General features: G+C 41.1%; 3 protein-coding genes across 4 annotated transcripts; 1 reads left to right on the top strand and 2 right to left on the bottom strand.

The window, feature by feature from the left end:
• Nucleotides 1-850: 850 nt before the first annotated feature.
• pla1a (phospholipase A1 member A) lies at nt 851-8,804 on the top strand. Of its 2 annotated transcripts, none has more exons than XM_030787659.1 (11): nt 851-1,427; nt 2,465-2,684; nt 2,858-3,035; nt 3,279-3,387; nt 4,248-4,349; nt 4,552-4,644; nt 4,806-4,991; nt 5,926-6,015; nt 6,479-6,587; nt 6,841-6,996; nt 7,539-8,804. In XM_030787659.1, exons 1-11 carry the CDS (start codon nt 1,361-1,363, stop codon nt 7,615-7,617), a joined length of 1,389 nt encoding a protein of 462 aa, XP_030643519.1. In that variant the 5' UTR covers nt 851-1,360; the 3' UTR covers nt 7,618-8,804. The 2 variants fall into 2 exon arrangements, with proteins under 2 accessions (XP_030643519.1, XP_030643520.1); XM_030787660.1 differs by having other exon boundaries at nt 854-1,427; nt 4,824-4,991.
• A 1,289-nt stretch (nt 8,805-10,093) lies between these two features.
• On the bottom strand, nt 10,094-12,392 carry popdc2 (popeye domain cAMP effector 2). The gene is made up of 3 exons (XM_030787251.1): nt 11,899-12,392; nt 10,754-10,862; nt 10,094-10,603 (listed from the first exon to the last, which is right to left on the bottom strand). Exons 1-3 carry the CDS (start codon nt 12,390-12,392, stop codon nt 10,094-10,096), a joined length of 1,113 nt encoding a protein of 370 aa, XP_030643111.1.
• Nucleotides 12,393-15,356: 2,964 nt separating this feature from the next.
• Nucleotides 15,357-17,250, bottom strand: cox17 (cytochrome c oxidase copper chaperone COX17). The gene is made up of 4 exons (XM_030787113.1): nt 17,161-17,250; nt 16,344-16,482; nt 16,102-16,209; nt 15,357-15,521 (listed from the first exon to the last, which is right to left on the bottom strand). The coding sequence occupies exons 2-3, from the start codon at nt 16,460-16,462 to the stop codon at nt 16,125-16,127; spliced, it is 204 nt and encodes a 67-aa protein (XP_030642973.1). The 5' UTR covers nt 16,463-16,482; nt 17,161-17,250; the 3' UTR covers nt 15,357-15,521; nt 16,102-16,124.
• Nucleotides 17,251-17,611: the final 361 nt, after the last annotated feature.

A 17,611-nucleotide genomic window follows, 5' to 3' on the forward strand; every position in this document is an offset into this window, starting at 1 on the left:
GTGTGTGTGGGTGTGTGTGTTTGTGTGATAGTTCATGATGATGGCACAAATTGCTCAGATTTCATACCACCGGATTTTAAATAGATTTCCTGGTTAATCATTAAATTTGATCTACGGTCTTGGTTTTTGAACGTAAATGCTGTATCAGTCCCTCTCCATGCCTGTAGACTAGGGCACATGGGAATACTACCTGTAATCTTTCAGTTTTGTTGAAGTGTTTATATTTACTATTGTTGTCACTGATGTATTTTTTAATATACCATAAAACTGAATCCACTAAGTCCACTGCACTGTCTAAAAGCAACTAATATCGAAAAGCAGCTATGTTCTGATCTTCTTGGTTCCACAGTAAATAGAGCGCTTGGACTTTTGTATTCTCGTGTATTTTATGTAGATTTAGCGTGGGTAGTGTTCTGAAAAAAAAATACCCTTTGGTCTCTTGTGAAACTGCATCTGTTGTTTTGCAAGAATGTGCTAATCACAAAATTAGATGTAGTGCTTTGCGAAAAGATGTACATCTTTTTTCTTTTTTTTTTTCCAAATCAAAATAAATAAATTACTGACAGACAAAAAAAAAATCTTGTTCTTTTCATCATTAAGGTATTTGTACTGGCTGTTTATTTGACACGAGCATGAAAGAAAATGAGAAAAAAAAAAAAAAACCCTGTTCTCAGATCAGTATAAGATTTTCACCAAACCACAGTGACTTCATCACGTGTCACTCCATTACCTTCAGATTAGCGTCCGATCACTCGACTAAACTACAAATCCTCACAGAGAGCACAAACAGTGAGTCAAAGGTCAGACTCGAGCTCCTGAAGACAAACACCCCTCAGCCCTGGTGAGGTCATGAGTCCCCGACCAGCTGCACCACGGGGGAGACACAGCTCATTTGTCTCTTGTTGCTTTGGTAACAGACTGCACAAATCGCTTTTTAGATGTATGTAGAACTGTCTTTCAAACCACAAGAAGGAAGCTCTGGATTAATCGGCTCTTCTGTTTACGTTCTGCTCTGGGTGACAGCGAATCAGTGTCGAACAAAAAAATTAAAGGAAACATTTGGCCGAGAGATCCTTCAACTCATTTAAACTGACGTGACACTTGGATTTCTCAGTGCCAAGTGTTGAGAAATAGCTTTTCTTTTTCTCTCACCCCCCCCCCCTTCTTTTCAGGTCCTTAATGCCTGCATTCAGGGGACTCTTACTCAGTGCTTACCAGGGGATCCACAAAATGAAGTCTGGCCGTGAATGAGAAAAGGGTTTTTTTGTTGTTGTTGTTGTTTGGTTTGGTTTTGTCTTTTTGGAAAACGGGGGAAGAAAAGACTTTTCAGGACAGTTTGGTTCTCATTGTGCTCCACTCCATGGCACTGAACGGAATTAAAGCTGTAGCCCTCTGCAGCATTCTGATACACTTTCTGTCAGGGGTAGGTGAGTGTATTTCAATTCCTGCTTCCATATACAAAAAAATACGTGTATCTGGGATGAATTCATTATTCTAAATTTGTCCGTTAAACCGAGTGCTGAATTTTGGTTAAGTGTACTGTTCCTAAACAAACAACAGAGGAAAAAACTCTATAATTTCTCTTGTGAGGAGTTGCAGACAGTAACAACAGAGTTTGTGAGAATCACTGTTTTTCTTTTTTCTTTTCTTCTCTTCTCCTTTCTTTTCTGAAATTTTAAAGTCATAAGAAATACACTTATCATAACACTTACGCTATTTTTAAATTAAAAAAAAATACACTAATCATACCACTTGTGCTAAAATCATAATGATTTATAGAAATTATTTTAAAGTTTTTCATTAAAGAATGCTACAGTATTTGTTTAGGTTGGACTTGTGTGTCCCGGCATTACTGTATTCTCTCATTTCTTGGCATCAATAAATCACTGGGTTCATTAAAAACTAAGCAAATGTTGTTTGTTTACTACTGTCAGTCACAGTTGTAGTGGTAGTAATAGTATTAACAGCAGCAGCAATAGTAGAAGGAGTAATAGTGGTAATAGTAGTAGTAGTAGTAGTAGTATGTTGTTGTTGTTGTTGTTGTTGATGTACTTACTGCTGCTGTAATAATAACTGTTTTCCTGTTTACACATATTTTTCATCACAGTATATTATCTGCTCTGAATTCATTTCGAGGCTTTTTGATCCATTACAAACAGAGCACAGTTCTGAAAATCCCTTTACCATTTAAAGGGAACATCATGGACAGAATCCTTGTTCTTTCTCGTCAGAACTGAAAAGCTTTAGAACTATTGATTCAAGTACTATGAAAGCCTTCATTTGTGCTCTGAGATTTGAGCGCCCTTCGCACTGTGAGACCAGTTCTCTTTGTCAGGCACTCATCCACTGGCTCAGCTATTAAATTTGTGAGATAAATTGTGTTCGTATTTACTCATTTATTATTGTTACACTTCATTTCAAAAAGTAAAACGGAAAGGATTTCTTTCCTTCTCCATTCCAACAGGGGGCAATGAACACTCACAAACCAAGTGTGCAGACCTCAGCAACACCACCTGGCAGGAGTACAGACAAGGTGGCAAATTACAGGTGCAATACCTGCTTCTTACACGCAAGAATGCAGACTGTGCTACCCTCTTCACACAGGATTGTCTAAACCACACCCAGGAACACACACCACACTTCAATTCATCTCTCCCAACTAAAGTCATTGTCCATGGGTACAGGTGAGCCAAGCAAAACTGGGTCATTATTTACTGCGTTAGACCTTACGTGCAATTGCTCTCCAATATTCTCTTGAATATTCACACTCTACTCACTGTAACCTTATATCACTCTCCATCTCTCTCTCTCTCTCTCTCTCTCTCTCTCACTCTCTCTCTCTCTCTCTCTCTCTCAGAGCTCTGGGTACTAAGCCTTCCTGGGTGAGTGACCTGGCTAAGGCCCTGCTGAGGGCTGAGGACGGGAACGTCCTGGTGGTAGACTGGATCTATGGAGCATCCTTCGCCTACAATCTGGTGGTAGAAAACTACAAGGAGGTGGCATTGCAAATTTCAGTGCTTGTTAATCAGCTTAAGGTAAAGCTCTAACCCTAAAGAACAGGGTCTTTCTTATGCTCCCTTTAGCTTTTTACTACCTTGTTGGTACGTTTGCTTTTAGCTTATCTGTACAACAATTTCTGTATATTCCTCAACCTTACAAATAAATGAAGTCAACAATAAAATTCTACGTTATGGAGCACGATTAATTAAAGTTACTTTGTCAAAAGAAAAATCCATTTAATATTTCTGAGCACTGTGCTGTGTTGCTGACTTCTCCAGAACCATGGGAGCCCACTGGAGTCTTTCCATTTGATTGGCGTAAGTCTTGGGGCTCATGTTGCAGGATTTGTGGGAACCCTCTTCAAGGGCAAGATAGGAAGAATCACAGGTGAGTAACACATATTCAAAACCCCTTTTATGAGCACTGGTTACCGACAAACTGAGACAGTCATCCTTGTTTCTGATTCCATGTGCTGCATTTTAAATGATGGAGGATTCTGTCTTTGATGTGTGTCTTTTGTTATACGTTCAGCTGGTTAAAAAAAAAAAAATGTGTATTACACAAGGCTATATATAGATACATACACACACACGTGCGTGTGTATGTATACATATAGCCTCATATAGCCTTATATATATTATAGCCTTGTGAGACATTTGCATGCTTCATAAAAAGGAGCTAGTCTGACAGTCAAACAGTTCTGTCGCAGTGTTTGGACTGATCTTAGGGCCATTTTGCAGAGTTAAGGGGACAGAGCCCAGTCTGTGTGAGGAACCAGAATGCACTGGTCCAGACATATTGGATTAGCCCATTGTTCCTTGAAACAGTTAAAATCCCAGAGAGGAGCTTATGTGTGAATAAAACTTTCAAACAGAAGGAGAAGAGCTCAGACAATACAATTAACACATTACCATTAGCACATTAGACATTAAACAAAAACGTTATAATGTTTGTCCTTTGGGTAACTTGGTAAATTGTACAGATTCTGTGAATTCTGAGGCTCTTATGCAGTGATTGGCAGACATCAAAGTGACAGACAGTGACAGGGAGTACTCACAATCATGTATTTAAAAAGTGTAGTCAGATTACTGTTCTCACTGACTACTGCTCTTTCAATGCAGAGAAATGACCAGCATCAGTCCTTCTTTCACTATCACAAATAACATGAACAGACAAAGTTCACTATGTTTCCCTCACCTCCATTTGCTAGTCTGCATTGTAAAGTTGATCCTTCCTTGACTTTGCAGGCCTGGACCCTGCAGGACCCATGTTCAAAACTGCAGACCCTTTTGACCGCCTGGATTCCTCAGATGCCATGTTCGTGGAAGCCATCCACACAGACTCTGACTGTAAGAACGAATTTTTAAAACAACAACCAACAAACAAACAAACAAACCAACAACAACAAAATTTTAACGCATCTTTAAAAGTCAGTGATTATCAACTTGTTTCATTTGTGGCTTCTCGTATACTTCTAATTTGTGCATTTCACCCTTTACTCAATTTGCATAAAAGTACAGACTTGTTTAATTGTTCTGTGGGTCATGGCAGACTTTGGCATCTCTATCCCTGTCGGACATATTGACTTCTTTCCGAACGGAGGAATGGACCAGACTGGATGCGCACGTTCGAGGTTTGCTTCAAGTGCGTATACACACATTGGAAAACACATTTGGGTTATATTAAAGCCAAACAGGAATTTTAAAAATACTTCAGTTCAAAAAAACAGTAAGTGGTTCATAGAGGACAGATGCTAGGACGGGCACTTAGCTGCATGCTACCTGAGAGTCTGCATTTGTTGTCAGTTTTTATCTACTTTCCAGTGTATGGTTATGTCATCTGTGACCACATGAGGGCGGTGCATATCTATATGAGTGCGCTGAATGGCTCGTGTCTTTTGATGGGGTTCCCGTGCTCCAGTTACGAAGAATTCCTTGCAGGACGTTGTACCAGCTGTGACGGGGATTTCGATGGCAAATGTCCACAAATAGGTACTCTTTTTCCTCCCTAAAGTATAGCATCTGACTATTGTTTCATAGTTTCATATTCGATTACAGTGACGCCTGGAAACTGTCTGTACAGAGCAATTTGAATAACGATTTTACATCAAATCAAGCAGGTCCAAAGCACTGCTTATTAAACTTTATTGTCATTATGTTGGCAAAATGTAAAGAAGAGTGTAATTCACATTAGACTCAATGATACGGTTATAGTTATGAAAAGAGACCGTTTAGACTACGTATTAGGACATTAGTGTTTACAGTTGGCTTTTGTGTGAAAGGAACACATTTGTTTGGCCCACAACAATCTAGGTCAAGTTTGTATTCCGAGAATATGTTGGCAACTAAATGTTTTTCCATTGAGGGAGAAATGAATATTGTCACATCTGCTCATTTTAGCGCACGCATTATGTCAGGGAGGGTTAAAAAAAATATTTTTTTCATTAGGCCTACTGTATTTTTGTCTCCATTGTTGAAAATATGATGTGTTGCATGGGCTATCGTTTCTCAGTTTCACGATTCTAACAGGTAACACCATTAGCTGTAAACAATGACAGTTTAAAGCCACAATTTATCTAGTTGAAAAGTTAGCAGAATACAATTATATATATTGTTCTAGCTATGAGGACGCTACTGTTAGTATGTTCAAAACTCAACTGTTACAGCCAATGAAATTCATCTGTTCCTCACTGATTCAGTTTTGTAAGGCAAGAAAAAGAAAAGATCTAGTGAACCTTTCCTTTGAAGTACAAGAGGAGTGTGTGTGTGTGTGTGTGTGTGTGTGTGTCAGCCAGCAACACCTTATCTCTTGTGACTCTGATAGCATTGGTTCAGCAAATGAATGCTCTGAATGTCTTTGACATGTGATATGAAAGTCAGAATGCACCCTTACAAGTCTGTGCTTGTGTGTGTGTGTGTATTTCAGGTCTTTTGAAGAACAGTGGGTTAACAGTGTCTCCTTTACCCAGTCTGGGGAAAGTTTACTTCCTCACTACGTCTGCTCCTCCCTTCTGCGGTGTGTTTTACAGTGTGTGTGTGTGTGTGTGTGCGTGTGTGTGTGTGTGTGTGCGCGTGTGGATTGGTGGCTGCTTTTGCTGTAAATCCTTGATTGCTCAGCAGTCCATAAAGCACAACTCTTCTGATTGTCATCTGTCCAGACATCTAGTTTTAACTGTAAAGACCAGACTTCCCTCATTTCATGATACAGTATGTACTAAGTACAAACATTGTAAACCATGACGGTTTTTGTGTAGCCCATAACAATTGATTACCTCATAGCAACTACAAAAAAAAAAAAACATTTCCAGATGCTTTGGGCAAAAGGACAACGTTGAGAAGCCGAGTTTACACAAACTTATGATCATGAAGGGCCTAAAGGTGGTGTGTTAATATCAAGTGCGATAAGTGTTTGCCTTCATCCATAACTCATGGATTTGTCCTCTCCCTTCCTTCTGTACCACATCTTGTTCTTTCCACAGCCCATCATATCCTGCTGGAGTTGGAGGTGGCTCGTTTGAGCAAGAGTGCTGAACTACAGTTTACCCTCATTACCATAGGACTCCCAGAGACACAGCTGAAACTTAGGCTGTGGGTTTGCTAACTCTTCTGTAATGTTGGAATCCATGTTGCTCCCAGATGGACCTTACAGATAAATATTAACTATCTAATGTCCTTTTAGCTTTTATACAAGATCATTTTTTTTGCGCGCATATACATACCATTTATGTCTGTTTGTAGCAGGATAATGCGTGGCATTGTGTGAATGTACACAACATTGTGCCGTTGCATGCTCCTGGTGGTTACAGCTCTGTATGTGTGTGTGTGTGTGTATGTATTTCAGACAAACGGACAACACTGCGTATAAAGGAGTGTTGGCTCATCCAGAGCGACTGTGTAGAGTTGACTCTATTCAGATAAAGAACACCGGAGCTCGATTCTATAGACAGAGCAACATCCACATCGAATCTGTTTGCATCTCTGGTTTTCCAAACAACAGGTGGGAAACAAACTGTCTCTCTTGTTTTCTGTCTCTTTCTGTCTATCACACTCTCCAAACATCCTATTCTATCATGGATGAAATCACTGTGCAAAGCTGACACATCTAATAATCATAGTATAGTATAATCACAGTATAGTACAAGTATAAGGAAAGTATATGGAATTATTTTCTGAGTGTTTGAGTGATGGTGGTTTCTGTTCTTACTTTTATGACTGTGTGAGGATACAGTAGCAAGTAACTGGAATTAAGTTTACATTTTCCAATTTCTTGAGTGGATCTGAAGATACCGTGTGTATATCTGTATCAGGTCTTCCTACATTTCTTACCATTTTCAATACACTGAGCTGATATTTCATATAAGAGTAAGTGCTAGGTACAAATATACCAGGACTGCATATACACTGTATCTATAAATATATATCTGTATATCTGTGTGTGTGTATGAGTGTGTGTGTGTGTGTGTGTGAGTGTGTGTTTGTTTGATGGGGTGTGTGGGAGAGACTGAGAACGAATCTCACTCTCTGTCTGTGGTTCCCCAGGTTGAAACCGCTGTGTGTGAAGAACGTAGACGTTGGCCGAGCTGCAGCATGGTCTCATGACTTTGTACAGGTGTGCTGACAGACAGAGGGCCCCACAGAGGCCTACATATAAAGTGAGAGCTGCAAGAGAGAAAACACTCATTTACAAAAACACTCATTTAAGAGTGGGCAGAGAAGACCCTTTACAGAAATGCACAATCACATATTATGAGTAATACAAACAGAGGGGTTCATGCCCAGAGTTACATAATTCACAACAAGGAAGATGGGAAGTGCTACAGGTTAAAAACAAGCAAGAAATAAATAAACAAACAAACAAAAAAACAGTAAAACATTGTAACTTTGTCTACTCGATTAAAGTTAATTGAATTAGGGTTCTGATAATATTCATAACTGTGAGATACATAAGATGACAAGTCTCATGTGTGTAGTCTTGACTACAGCTTCACACTGCTTAATCCTCTAATGGAAGCTTAGCAACATTAATCTTAATTTGGCTAAACATATGACCTATATCTCTTTTCAAGTTTCAGTTCAGATGAAAGGACAGGATGTTGATATGTATTTGCTGATTACTGCAAGAGTTAGGGTAAGGCTGCGTGTTGTAAAGGTGTTGTAATGTTTTATGCATTGTAGAAAAATGCAGAAAATTTAACACACTCTACATTATATTCAGACATGTGTGTGGAAGAGCTGTAATTCAGAAAATGTAATGGAGAATATTAAGTCGGAACATGACCGTGGAAGAGGAACAACAGACATGAATTTTCAATAAGAGCTTTAATGGAACAGTTTGGCCCCATGAAAATACACTATTTATACACTATTTTCTTCTACTATGTCAATACATTTTCCCCTCTTTTCTACCAGAAACACCATTGCACTGTTTACTTTTGGTTTTACATTGACCAATGTGTCCGAACACATGACGAGTGCAGACAAAATACCCCCCCCGCCCCATAACCTTATTAAATCCAGTGACCTGTTGTATATATTCTGACAAACAAATCCACGAAACACACCTTCGTCCACACTAGCTATTTAGTGACTAAACAGTTGTAATGTTATAGTAGCATGTGGAATTATACATAACAAAATTATACATAACAAGAAGAAGAAAAAAAAAAGTTTTGTTTTGTTTTGTTTTGGGGTTTTTTTCTGGGTGGTTTTAGGAAAACCAGTGAAAGTGAATTCACGTGTCGAAATACAAGTGTCCTCAAATAAATACTCTTGAAAACAGTACAATAAACTTTACTCATCACCAGTGTTTCTGTCCTGCGTGATATGTCCTGTGTCTTTTCCCTCTGCTGGGCCTCACACGGATGACGTCTGAGGGAGGAAGGTCCTGTGAGGGAAGTAGTGTGATTTAGGGTGAGACTTGTTCCACTCTGGGCCAGGGTATGACTCAGACACTGGGTGAAACCATTCTTACAGCTTGGGGGTATCCGTAGGTGCCAGCGGAGCCCGTCCTCTCTGGAACCGGAGCGGAACACCTCCGGGATTATCGCCCTCTGGTAGATTAATGAAAAATATTGATCAGTCGACCTTACGACACAAAACTATTCAACCACCTATCCGCCAGCCTCGTCATCCAAGAGAGAGCTCGGCCACCTGTTGAACGTTAAGGCTGTAGAAAATTCAGCTGAACGGTAGAGGAAACGAGAGGGAGAGACAGGAGAAGACACTGGGCTGTATCTGATGAAGAAGGGTACTCTGTGAAGCAGGGTCAGTCTCTATCTCTTCCCCCTCTCCCACATTTCTCATTCCTCTGCAGAGCCTTTGTGAAGGTCAGGACTCAGTGGAATCCTCCTCCAAGCAGCTGTCCTGCTATCCAACACCACCCTCTCCCCCTCCTGAAACGCAATCCGCACGACTGGTTGAAGACATGTTTTAGGTGAGAAGAGGGCATTGAATGAGGGTTTCATAGATTTAATAGATCTATTCAGCTGTGGTATGTCGAGATCTCTGGATAACAACCAGACTCCCAGGATTTTACTCCAGAACATAAACAGAAACAAAACATTCAGCTAAGTGAGTCAATGCTGCCTGACCCACGGTTCAAAATTCCTCTTGGCTTAAAGCCACTCTCTACATAGAGGCCCCTCCCAATACTTCCACCTGCTCAAACTCAAATATGTAACCGGTGTTACTTTACTATAAAATTCTTTCTCTACTATTACTATCTAAGAAAGGCCTGATATTGTTGCCTCAGACACAAAAATACACATACACAAATACCACGCTGATCTGACTCACCAAGTGTTAATACAAGTTGTTTTCTTAGTATAAAATGACTTTATCACACAGAGTGTTAAAAGACCAGCAAAATATTTCAACAAAATCTGAAAGAGAAAAAAAACAACAATGTAGAACGCCACAGAAAAGCAAGCTGCATATTCTGCATCTTCAATGTTAGGCGACGTGTTTGGTGCCAGTCCAATGCTAGGTTAGTGCAAAGGTGTTGCAACAACGGATGCTCATGCCTCTTCACACACACGTGTACTTACATGTGGCTTAAGAGGTGGCCCAGTGTGTTAGCCTCAGCAACCCACTCTCTACTTCAAATAGTCCCTCTCACTGCCATAGTCCATTAAAGAGCCTGTCATATCAGCAAAGTCCTCCAGGACCAGGCTGGTAGAGTCCTCACCAGAGGGCATCTCTGTGTCCGAGGGCCAGGGTTGGCGACTGGAGGCCAGGGGTTTCGGCACGGGGGCCTTTCCCTGGCTCGGCTGGGCGGCGGACGCGTCTGGTTTCTGATTGGCCGGGTCCACCGTCACTACCGTCTGGTCCCCTTGACTTCCCCGGGCAGGTGAGCTGACACTCCCCCCTTCGCTGCCCAGCGGGGAGGGGGTGAGAACATGGTACAGGCTGGGCAGACGGATGTCGAGGCGCACGCCACTCTTGGCGAAGAGTTTGTCGTTAAGGGAGTAGAGTTTGTCGGCAATGTCATTCCCAAGCATGACGGAGAAAAGGCGGGCGATGTAACGCTCCTTGGACAGCAGAAGGTAAAGCCGACGCCGGCGCCAGGATATATAACGACAGTCTGTCTCGGCAGTCAGTGTCACCTAAGATTGTAGCGGTAAAAGAGAACATTTAATCATTCTATTCAATGTTCCACCAGAACAATTGCCAAAAATGTCCAAAATTCTAAAACTTTAATATAACGCCTTTGTTTATGGAGCAGACGGCTTTATATTGCTTCTGTGTTTTGGTACCTGGAAGTTCCCTTCCTCCGTCGGTCTAAGGGATTCCCATTCTGGAGAATCCAGAAACTGGTGTGGGAAAATGTAGTGGAGGAACTGTCCCTCTAATGACACTCGAATCCTGTGAGAGACAGCGAGACAGGGAGGACAAATGAACAGGGCTGACATGGTCCGGGCACGTCACGCATCAAATGAAAAGGAAAGCAGGGAAAAAGAAAACCTGGGATTGTGGAAAACGCAGAAGAAATGTTACACATAATTTCACAGTTGCTGTGTCGTAAATAACCTCACTCTGCACTCAGCCAAGTGTCAGTGCGTTTAAAGAAATGATTCTGCATACCATGCGAGGTCTGTGACCCACTTGAATGACTACATCTAATATCTTGCAAAAAAGGGGTGTCTTGCTTTGTACACTATTAACGTAGTGTCATCATAAAACTGGACAGTTACTGGCATTTGTGCTGTGATTTTTATTCTTGATAATCTTGTAACATTGACTGCTCAGTTAATATCACAGATCATTGTCTGCAACTCCACAGCTGAAGATCTAGCCTCCCGAAAGGTCTTGTTTCGGTCTCAACCTGACATTCCAGGTTCCAGGACTCAGAGCAATCAGATAGACCCCGTCTAGCAGAGTTAGGCATGTTAGATTCAGCTTGGTCCAAATCCTGCAGGATGATGGATCTAGGGTTTAGGTTTCAGTACCACTGTAGACCATTTCAGTGCTAGGTCAGAGTACCAGAACTTCACAGAACACTGTTTCTCCAGTAAACAGCTGACAACTCGGAACTCTTCCCACAAAGACAAGTCTGCTTATGCCAAACCAAGAACCAAGAACCACCTTGTTTCAGATGTATAGTTCACTGATAAAAAATGGACAACAAAGTCAAAGAGTACTGTAAGAGTCATATGTTTGAGAAAAGTGAAAAACATCACTCATAAATTTGAACAATGATGTAGCTGTTACCCTCTTCCTCATTAAGAACAGTTAACATAAACAGATCAGAAAGAAACACTAACAATCACTTCTAATATTTACGCATACACCCCATGGTTTGCCAAAATGTATCATCTGTAAATATGGCTGATGGATGTTTGTAAAATAAACTCTGACATAGGAGAAACAGAGCGTCTTGACTCAACGTACGCTCACTCACCTCCCGGAGAGCAGGAAGGACAGTTGGTCAATGGGAGTCTTCCCTTCCACGGCGTACGTTTCCTCCGGCGCCAGGGAGAGAACCTTGTTCTCGCAGGCAGCGGTGATCTCTTTGAAGACCTGTACGGGTACCTCCAGAGGGAGGTACACGGCGTTGTAGAGCGCGGAGAGCTCGCTGTGCAGTCCGTCCTGCATCAGCCTGTAGATCAGGAAACCCACCTGAGCCAGACAGATGAGAATCAGAAGCAGGTTCCAAATGAAGACGTCCAAGCCGCAGACCGACCACCAGCCCCACAGCGAATGGCAAAGAAAGGAGGGCGTGAGGAACCCGAAAATGTAGAGGGCTCCGTACGCTCCGCTCCCACCCATGTACCCCAAGAAGAGGATGGCGTTTCCAAGCTGGTAGAAGGCGCCCTCTGTGTTGTTGGTCCATCCATCGCATGGTGAATGACCATAAACTATGGTTTCAAACAGGGTTGAGTTGTCAGTATTCATGCTCATTTTAGCTTTTGAACTACAGAGGCTCAACCAGGACGAATGGAAAAAAAACCCCAAAAACTTGGCAAACGATCAGTTAAAAATATAAAATAAGTCACTGGAAAGCATAGACGTCAGGAGATGATGGTAAAAGAATTTGCCTTCTGTTCTGAATGTTGCTTCATAAAATTTCCCATGGGTACAGAGCATTTGTACACAAAGCAATACTAAAAAAAAATGCAGAGAAAACAGATTGCTCCCTCGTGTTCACTACTTTCCTTGAATAAAAATCATGAAAAATGAAAATGGAATGCGACTCTCCTCACAGAGTGAGTCACTCCATCTCTCTCACACCACATCTTTATGTCTTTCCAATATATTGCACCGTGCAACTTCTTCTTTCTCTGCCTCTCCCAGGGTAGAGTAAGCAACGCTGGCAGTAGGTCGCAGGAGAGGTGGGGGCAGAGGGAGAGACCCAGAGAAGGATAACCATGTTTGGAATTGAAACCCAAGGAGGAAAGAGTCACAGACAGAAAGCAGACCAGCTACTTAACATAACACACCGATGGACAGGGAGCAGAGTGACGATAACAAGTGACAGAGAGAAAAGCTTTCACCAAGTCACCGCGAAAGTCACACCAACTAAGAAACTTACATGACTGAACCAGACACATGAAATTTTAATGCTGCAGATTCAACCGCGGTGTGTTTGGACTCAACACTGGGAATCCCACTTCGAAGAAACGTTCTTCTTTTAGGGGGGCGGGGCGGGAGGAGGCATATATCTGGAGATTCTGAAATGAACAGAACTACGTGGAGGTTCATGTTACATTGTTTACTACCCCCTCTCTGATTATCCCCCTACCAAAGTTTCACATACTTCTGCCCTGCTGTCACGGACAGTTAGAGAAGTATTGCGCACTGTCCAAGAGAGAAAGTGGATGGAGTTTCAGGAGTGTTTCTAATCACCCCGCTCACACTTTTTTGTTGTATGAGGGAGGGAAAAAAAAACCTCTAAATGCACTGATAATATTAAATATGCATATATGCAAATACAAAGGGGTTGGGTTTATCTGATGAAGAGCTCTGGTGTGTGACACATAATCATTTTATACATCTGTGTGGAATGGGGAGGTGTACGTCCTTTATGTGTAGCTTCTGAACCATTTACAGCACTGTGTGAGAGTAAGATTGTACAGAGAGAGAATGACACACATACAACATTTCACATCCAGGAATACACTGGCATGCACAGGGGAAAGTGTCTCTTCTTCTACCCCTATAATGTAAGCACAGACACAATGTCCCATTCTCTTGTGCAAACCGTGTGTCTGTACGTACAGGTCTAAGCCAGTGGCTTGCTCTACATGTGGCTTTCCTGATCACACAGGCCCCTCCCACTGCAGAGACAGATAAGCACCAAAGGTTACCTTGCACACTTATATACCATCACATCCATACAAGGCACTGAGCCAGAGAAAGAGAGAGAGAGAGAGAGTCCCTCTCTACTGTGAGGACATCTATAAAAGTGTGAGGAAACTAGTAGTGACTGAGATGACATTATTTATCCATTATGCATGTACATAATACCCCAAAAAACAGATAATTTTGCAACATTTGTTCCTGCCATGATATTCAAACTTATCATCTACACAGATTAGCAGATCCTCTCGAGTTATATGACATCACCCTAGTCATTGACCCATTAATCCATCCCCAAGTCCCTTTTTGCACTACGACGCATGATTCAGACACGAACCGTCATCATACTTGTCTGCTGCCAGCCAGAAACAGCGTTTGCACTGGTAGAAAACCAGACGCCGAAAAGAGACTTTAAACCTGAGAATTCCGAGGTGGACTATATAGCCCCCGTGGCCAGTTCACATTTCAACTCAAGTGGCCCATCGTGAGTGCTCAGGCGGCCTAGCGGCACCTCATTGTGGGAAGAATTCAGATAAGTCAAGAGAGTTGGGTGGGAGTGCCTGCTCTATTTTAAGCATGTGTACATAGCAGAGCGCAGCAGCTGTCACCAGCCAAACCACGGCAAGAGGGACTACATGAAAGGACTCCCTAACCTGGAAGTATAAACTCAACCCGAGGGGAATGGTTTGTTACACTAAATGGGTGACGGGTTCCTGATTCTTTCCTGGAACAGATTAATTCCTGTATAATGTCTAAGTACAGCTACCATGCAGAACCAGTTTCTCAACACCTCTGACATGATTAAAAACGCGTGCACATTCAGTGCGACGAATGGTTCAAAAACACACCTTAACGTATCACTTGCCATGTTACTATTTCCAACAACTAAAAATAAGACAAGAATTAGGCTTAAATCTTCTGTAAATTAGATCATGACTTTAAGCATTTTCTTTCGGTTTTAGTCAAAATGCTGCTAACTAACCTACTCCCTTACACCTGACTGGATACCTACTGACTGAAATCTCATATCTCTTAGTTCTTGTATATCACCTGGCACTCCCTTATAAGTATTCTGTGCTGATGCTTATGCTGTGTCCATTTACTTTTTTATGATTTATGATTCCTTCACCTCTAAGGTACTATCCAGCACTTAATTTTGAGATACTCTATTTTCAAAAGGTACATCAAAAACTGTAGAATATGATGCCACAGAACTGTTCTGCTGCTACTGAGGTAGTACAGCTGTTTTGTTCATAGCATCCAAACTATTAACACTGTTTCATCCACTACACTGAAACAATAGTTTCCTTTTGTAGCCCCTTGTTCATTAGCAGTTTCCCGAATTGCATCTGAGTTCACGCTTTTACTTCAGCATGGTTAAGTCACTGAGCTTAGCTTTATACCACAACCAGCCCCGTTGTGGTGCTTGGATTGTACTCTGTCTCACTTGAGTCAATTAAAAACAAAAGCATCATTAAATGAATACATGTAACTGTCAATGTGTAAGTAAAATAAGTCAAAGGAAAGGAAAAAAAAACATATTGCATAGCCTATTTATTGAACATCCAACATTTGTAACAACGTACACAGAACTCAGAAAATAAGACATAATATTTCATTCAGAACCTTAACATTTCAGTGTTTCATTATCTTCTCTGGTTATAAATAAAACTATGGAGAAAAGCTTCCAGGTCCCCATCCACACATCCAGTCAGCCACACCAAACTGCAAGAGAGGAGAGAAGAGAGAGGATCAAATCAAGGTTGAGCACTGAAGTTGTGTTTTTTGGGGTTTTTTTAGAAATTCATATTGACAGGGATTTACAGTGGGCACCACTTTATTAAAATGCAATCAATAGTTCAGCGTTTACTCCTTTATAAAACCCCAATCATTACAGATGACATACACTTAAAGAAACAAACTTAATTCTCTACCTACATATCAGAAAAATTACATAAACGGTGCCATTCAAGGTCAGTCATGACAATGGTTGAAAATGGGGGGGGGGGGGGGTTTAAATCGTTTATCTTTCTTTGAGTTCGCATGCGGCTTGGAAAGCTCTGGGAAGCACATTCTGCTCATGTAACTCTAAGCCCCGCCCATTTATTGTGTCCTGGCTCAGTTTTCGAACATAATGTACGCATGCACAGTCCAAAAGTGAGATACTCAGATTTGGCGTTCTACAAACGACACTTCAGCAGCGTCATCAATATTCGCACAGATCAGCAAAGTAGAACAACGCTCCGTTCTCATGGATTTACCTCTTTAGGAAAATTAATTTTAACGTATATGAGAAGCGACTTACCACTCATTTTCAGAAGGATGAAATTATATCTTAAAGCCAAGAGCCCTCATGCATTCCTTGTGAGCTTCAATGAGATGCGTGCAATTTTCTTCGCCTTTTTCGATGATGCTAAAACACAAGAGTGTCATTATAACACCTCTTACAGGGCAATAACCCGTTCTCCACAACGATTTCTTCAATATGCACTTTAACGGATTAAAATATATTAATATCCAGTTTCTCATACTGTTTGTGATCCTTACCAGGCATCCCTTGCTTTCTTGGTCTCGGGACACGCGCAGCATGGTTTCAATGGTTTCTTCTCCTCAGCGCCCTCTATGGCGGGGGTTGGCTCGACACTGGCAGCAGATAATGTCGACATTTCTTTGCAAGGGATGATTACTGTCGTACAACAGGAAATTTGACATTACAATAAATGCAGTGAGATTCTTGTGCAGAGAGACGCAAATTTCTAATTCCCACTAATACAAATTTAGGCTCGTTTTCAAATACAAATATGTGCAAGATATGCTTCGCACAGTCTCTCCTACAAAATTGCTTTACACTCACAACATCCCTGCTTATAAATGAGATTTGCCTGGGACTTAACAGGTGTTAATATTTTTGCGTAAGGAATTATAACGCCTCAGAGGTCAGTTAGATCCATTTATCGGGAGTACGGAACAGTAAATTGATACAGAGAAGCGATGTCTTATAACCACACGCGCACGTTGTTTTAACCAGCTAGTCCAATTTAGCATTCGCTGGCTTCTGCTTTTGGAGAATCATTTAATTATGCGCCACAAACAAAGCTCAGTGTTATATCTTTATGTATGCTCACATAATGCAGACATAGGATAGTCATTTCTTTAAATCAGTAAAGTCAAAACCATTAAACAAAACAATGATGCTTCTTCGAGTCCAAAAAGGATGGTTGTCTAACATTAATACCAGACTGTGTAACCCGTGTAGATCGAAAGCGATAGAGAGGTTGGTATTAAAAAATGTAGTTTGTATTCTGGACAAGGGATGTAAACATTAGACAAAGGAGTAGTAACTATATATTCATGAAAAACGTACCTTTACAGAGACGATTTCTAGGACATCAACCTGATGCAATTTTACATGCGTCCTTACTTACACAACATGCGTGAGAGTAGGATATGAAGTTCTCTTTAAGAGTAAGTTTCTGCTTCCTGGTCAGAGGCGAGAGAATGTCGTCAAAATAATAGTCTTTTTTGTCAGGGCATGAATGATGCCGTTAGATGAAATACGCAGACGGAGAGAAACACTTACAATATGTCATATTTTCATTTTACAGAGTTCGTGCGTTAAATACATACAAATGAATGAAGTAACCTTTGGAAGATGATGACGATTATACCCGTGGCAAATTACGTACGCTGCATATCTATACAAACTAAATATTTACATTTACATTTACCTTTATTCATGGGCAGACTTTTTCCATAAAGGATACACACAACACACGCTATTTGTTACAAATAGACTCATAAGCACCATATAGATC

This window comes from Chanos chanos, chromosome 10, assembly GCF_902362185.1.
Source record: "Chanos chanos chromosome 10, fChaCha1.1, whole genome shotgun sequence".
NCBI lineage: Eukaryota > Metazoa > Chordata > Actinopteri > Gonorynchiformes > Chanidae > Chanos > Chanos chanos.

Bases quoted from the DNA above. Each gene is read 5' to 3' on its own strand.
- pla1a (XM_030787659.1), top strand. From the start codon at position 1,361: ATGGCACTGAACGGAATTAAAGCTGTAGCCCTCTGCAGCATTCTGATA. The intron at 1,428-2,464 runs GTGAGTGTATTT...CCATTCCAACAG, and splicing joins ACACTTTCTGTCAGGGGTAG to GGGGCAATGAACACTCACAA. The intron at 6,588-6,840 runs GTGGGTTTGCTA...TATGTATTTCAG, and splicing joins ACACAGCTGAAACTTAGGCT to ACAAACGGACAACACTGCGT.
- popdc2 (XM_030787251.1), bottom strand. From the start codon at position 12,392: ATGAATACTGACAACTCAACCCTGTTTGAAACCATAGTTTATGGTCAT. The intron at 10,863-11,898 runs GTGAGTGAGCGT...TGTCTCTCACAG, and splicing joins TCCTTCCTGCTCTCCGGGAG to GATTCGAGTGTCATTAGAGG. The intron at 10,604-10,753 runs GTACCAAAACAC...CTACAATCTTAG, and splicing joins CGGAGGAAGGGAACTTCCAG to GTGACACTGACTGCCGAGAC.
- cox17 (XM_030787113.1), bottom strand. From the start codon at position 16,462: ATGTCGACATTATCTGCTGCCAGTGTCGAGCCAACCCCCGCCATAGAG. The intron at 16,210-16,343 runs GTAAGGATCACA...CTTGTGTTTTAG, and splicing joins AAGAAAGCAAGGGATGCCTG to CATCATCGAAAAAGGCGAAG.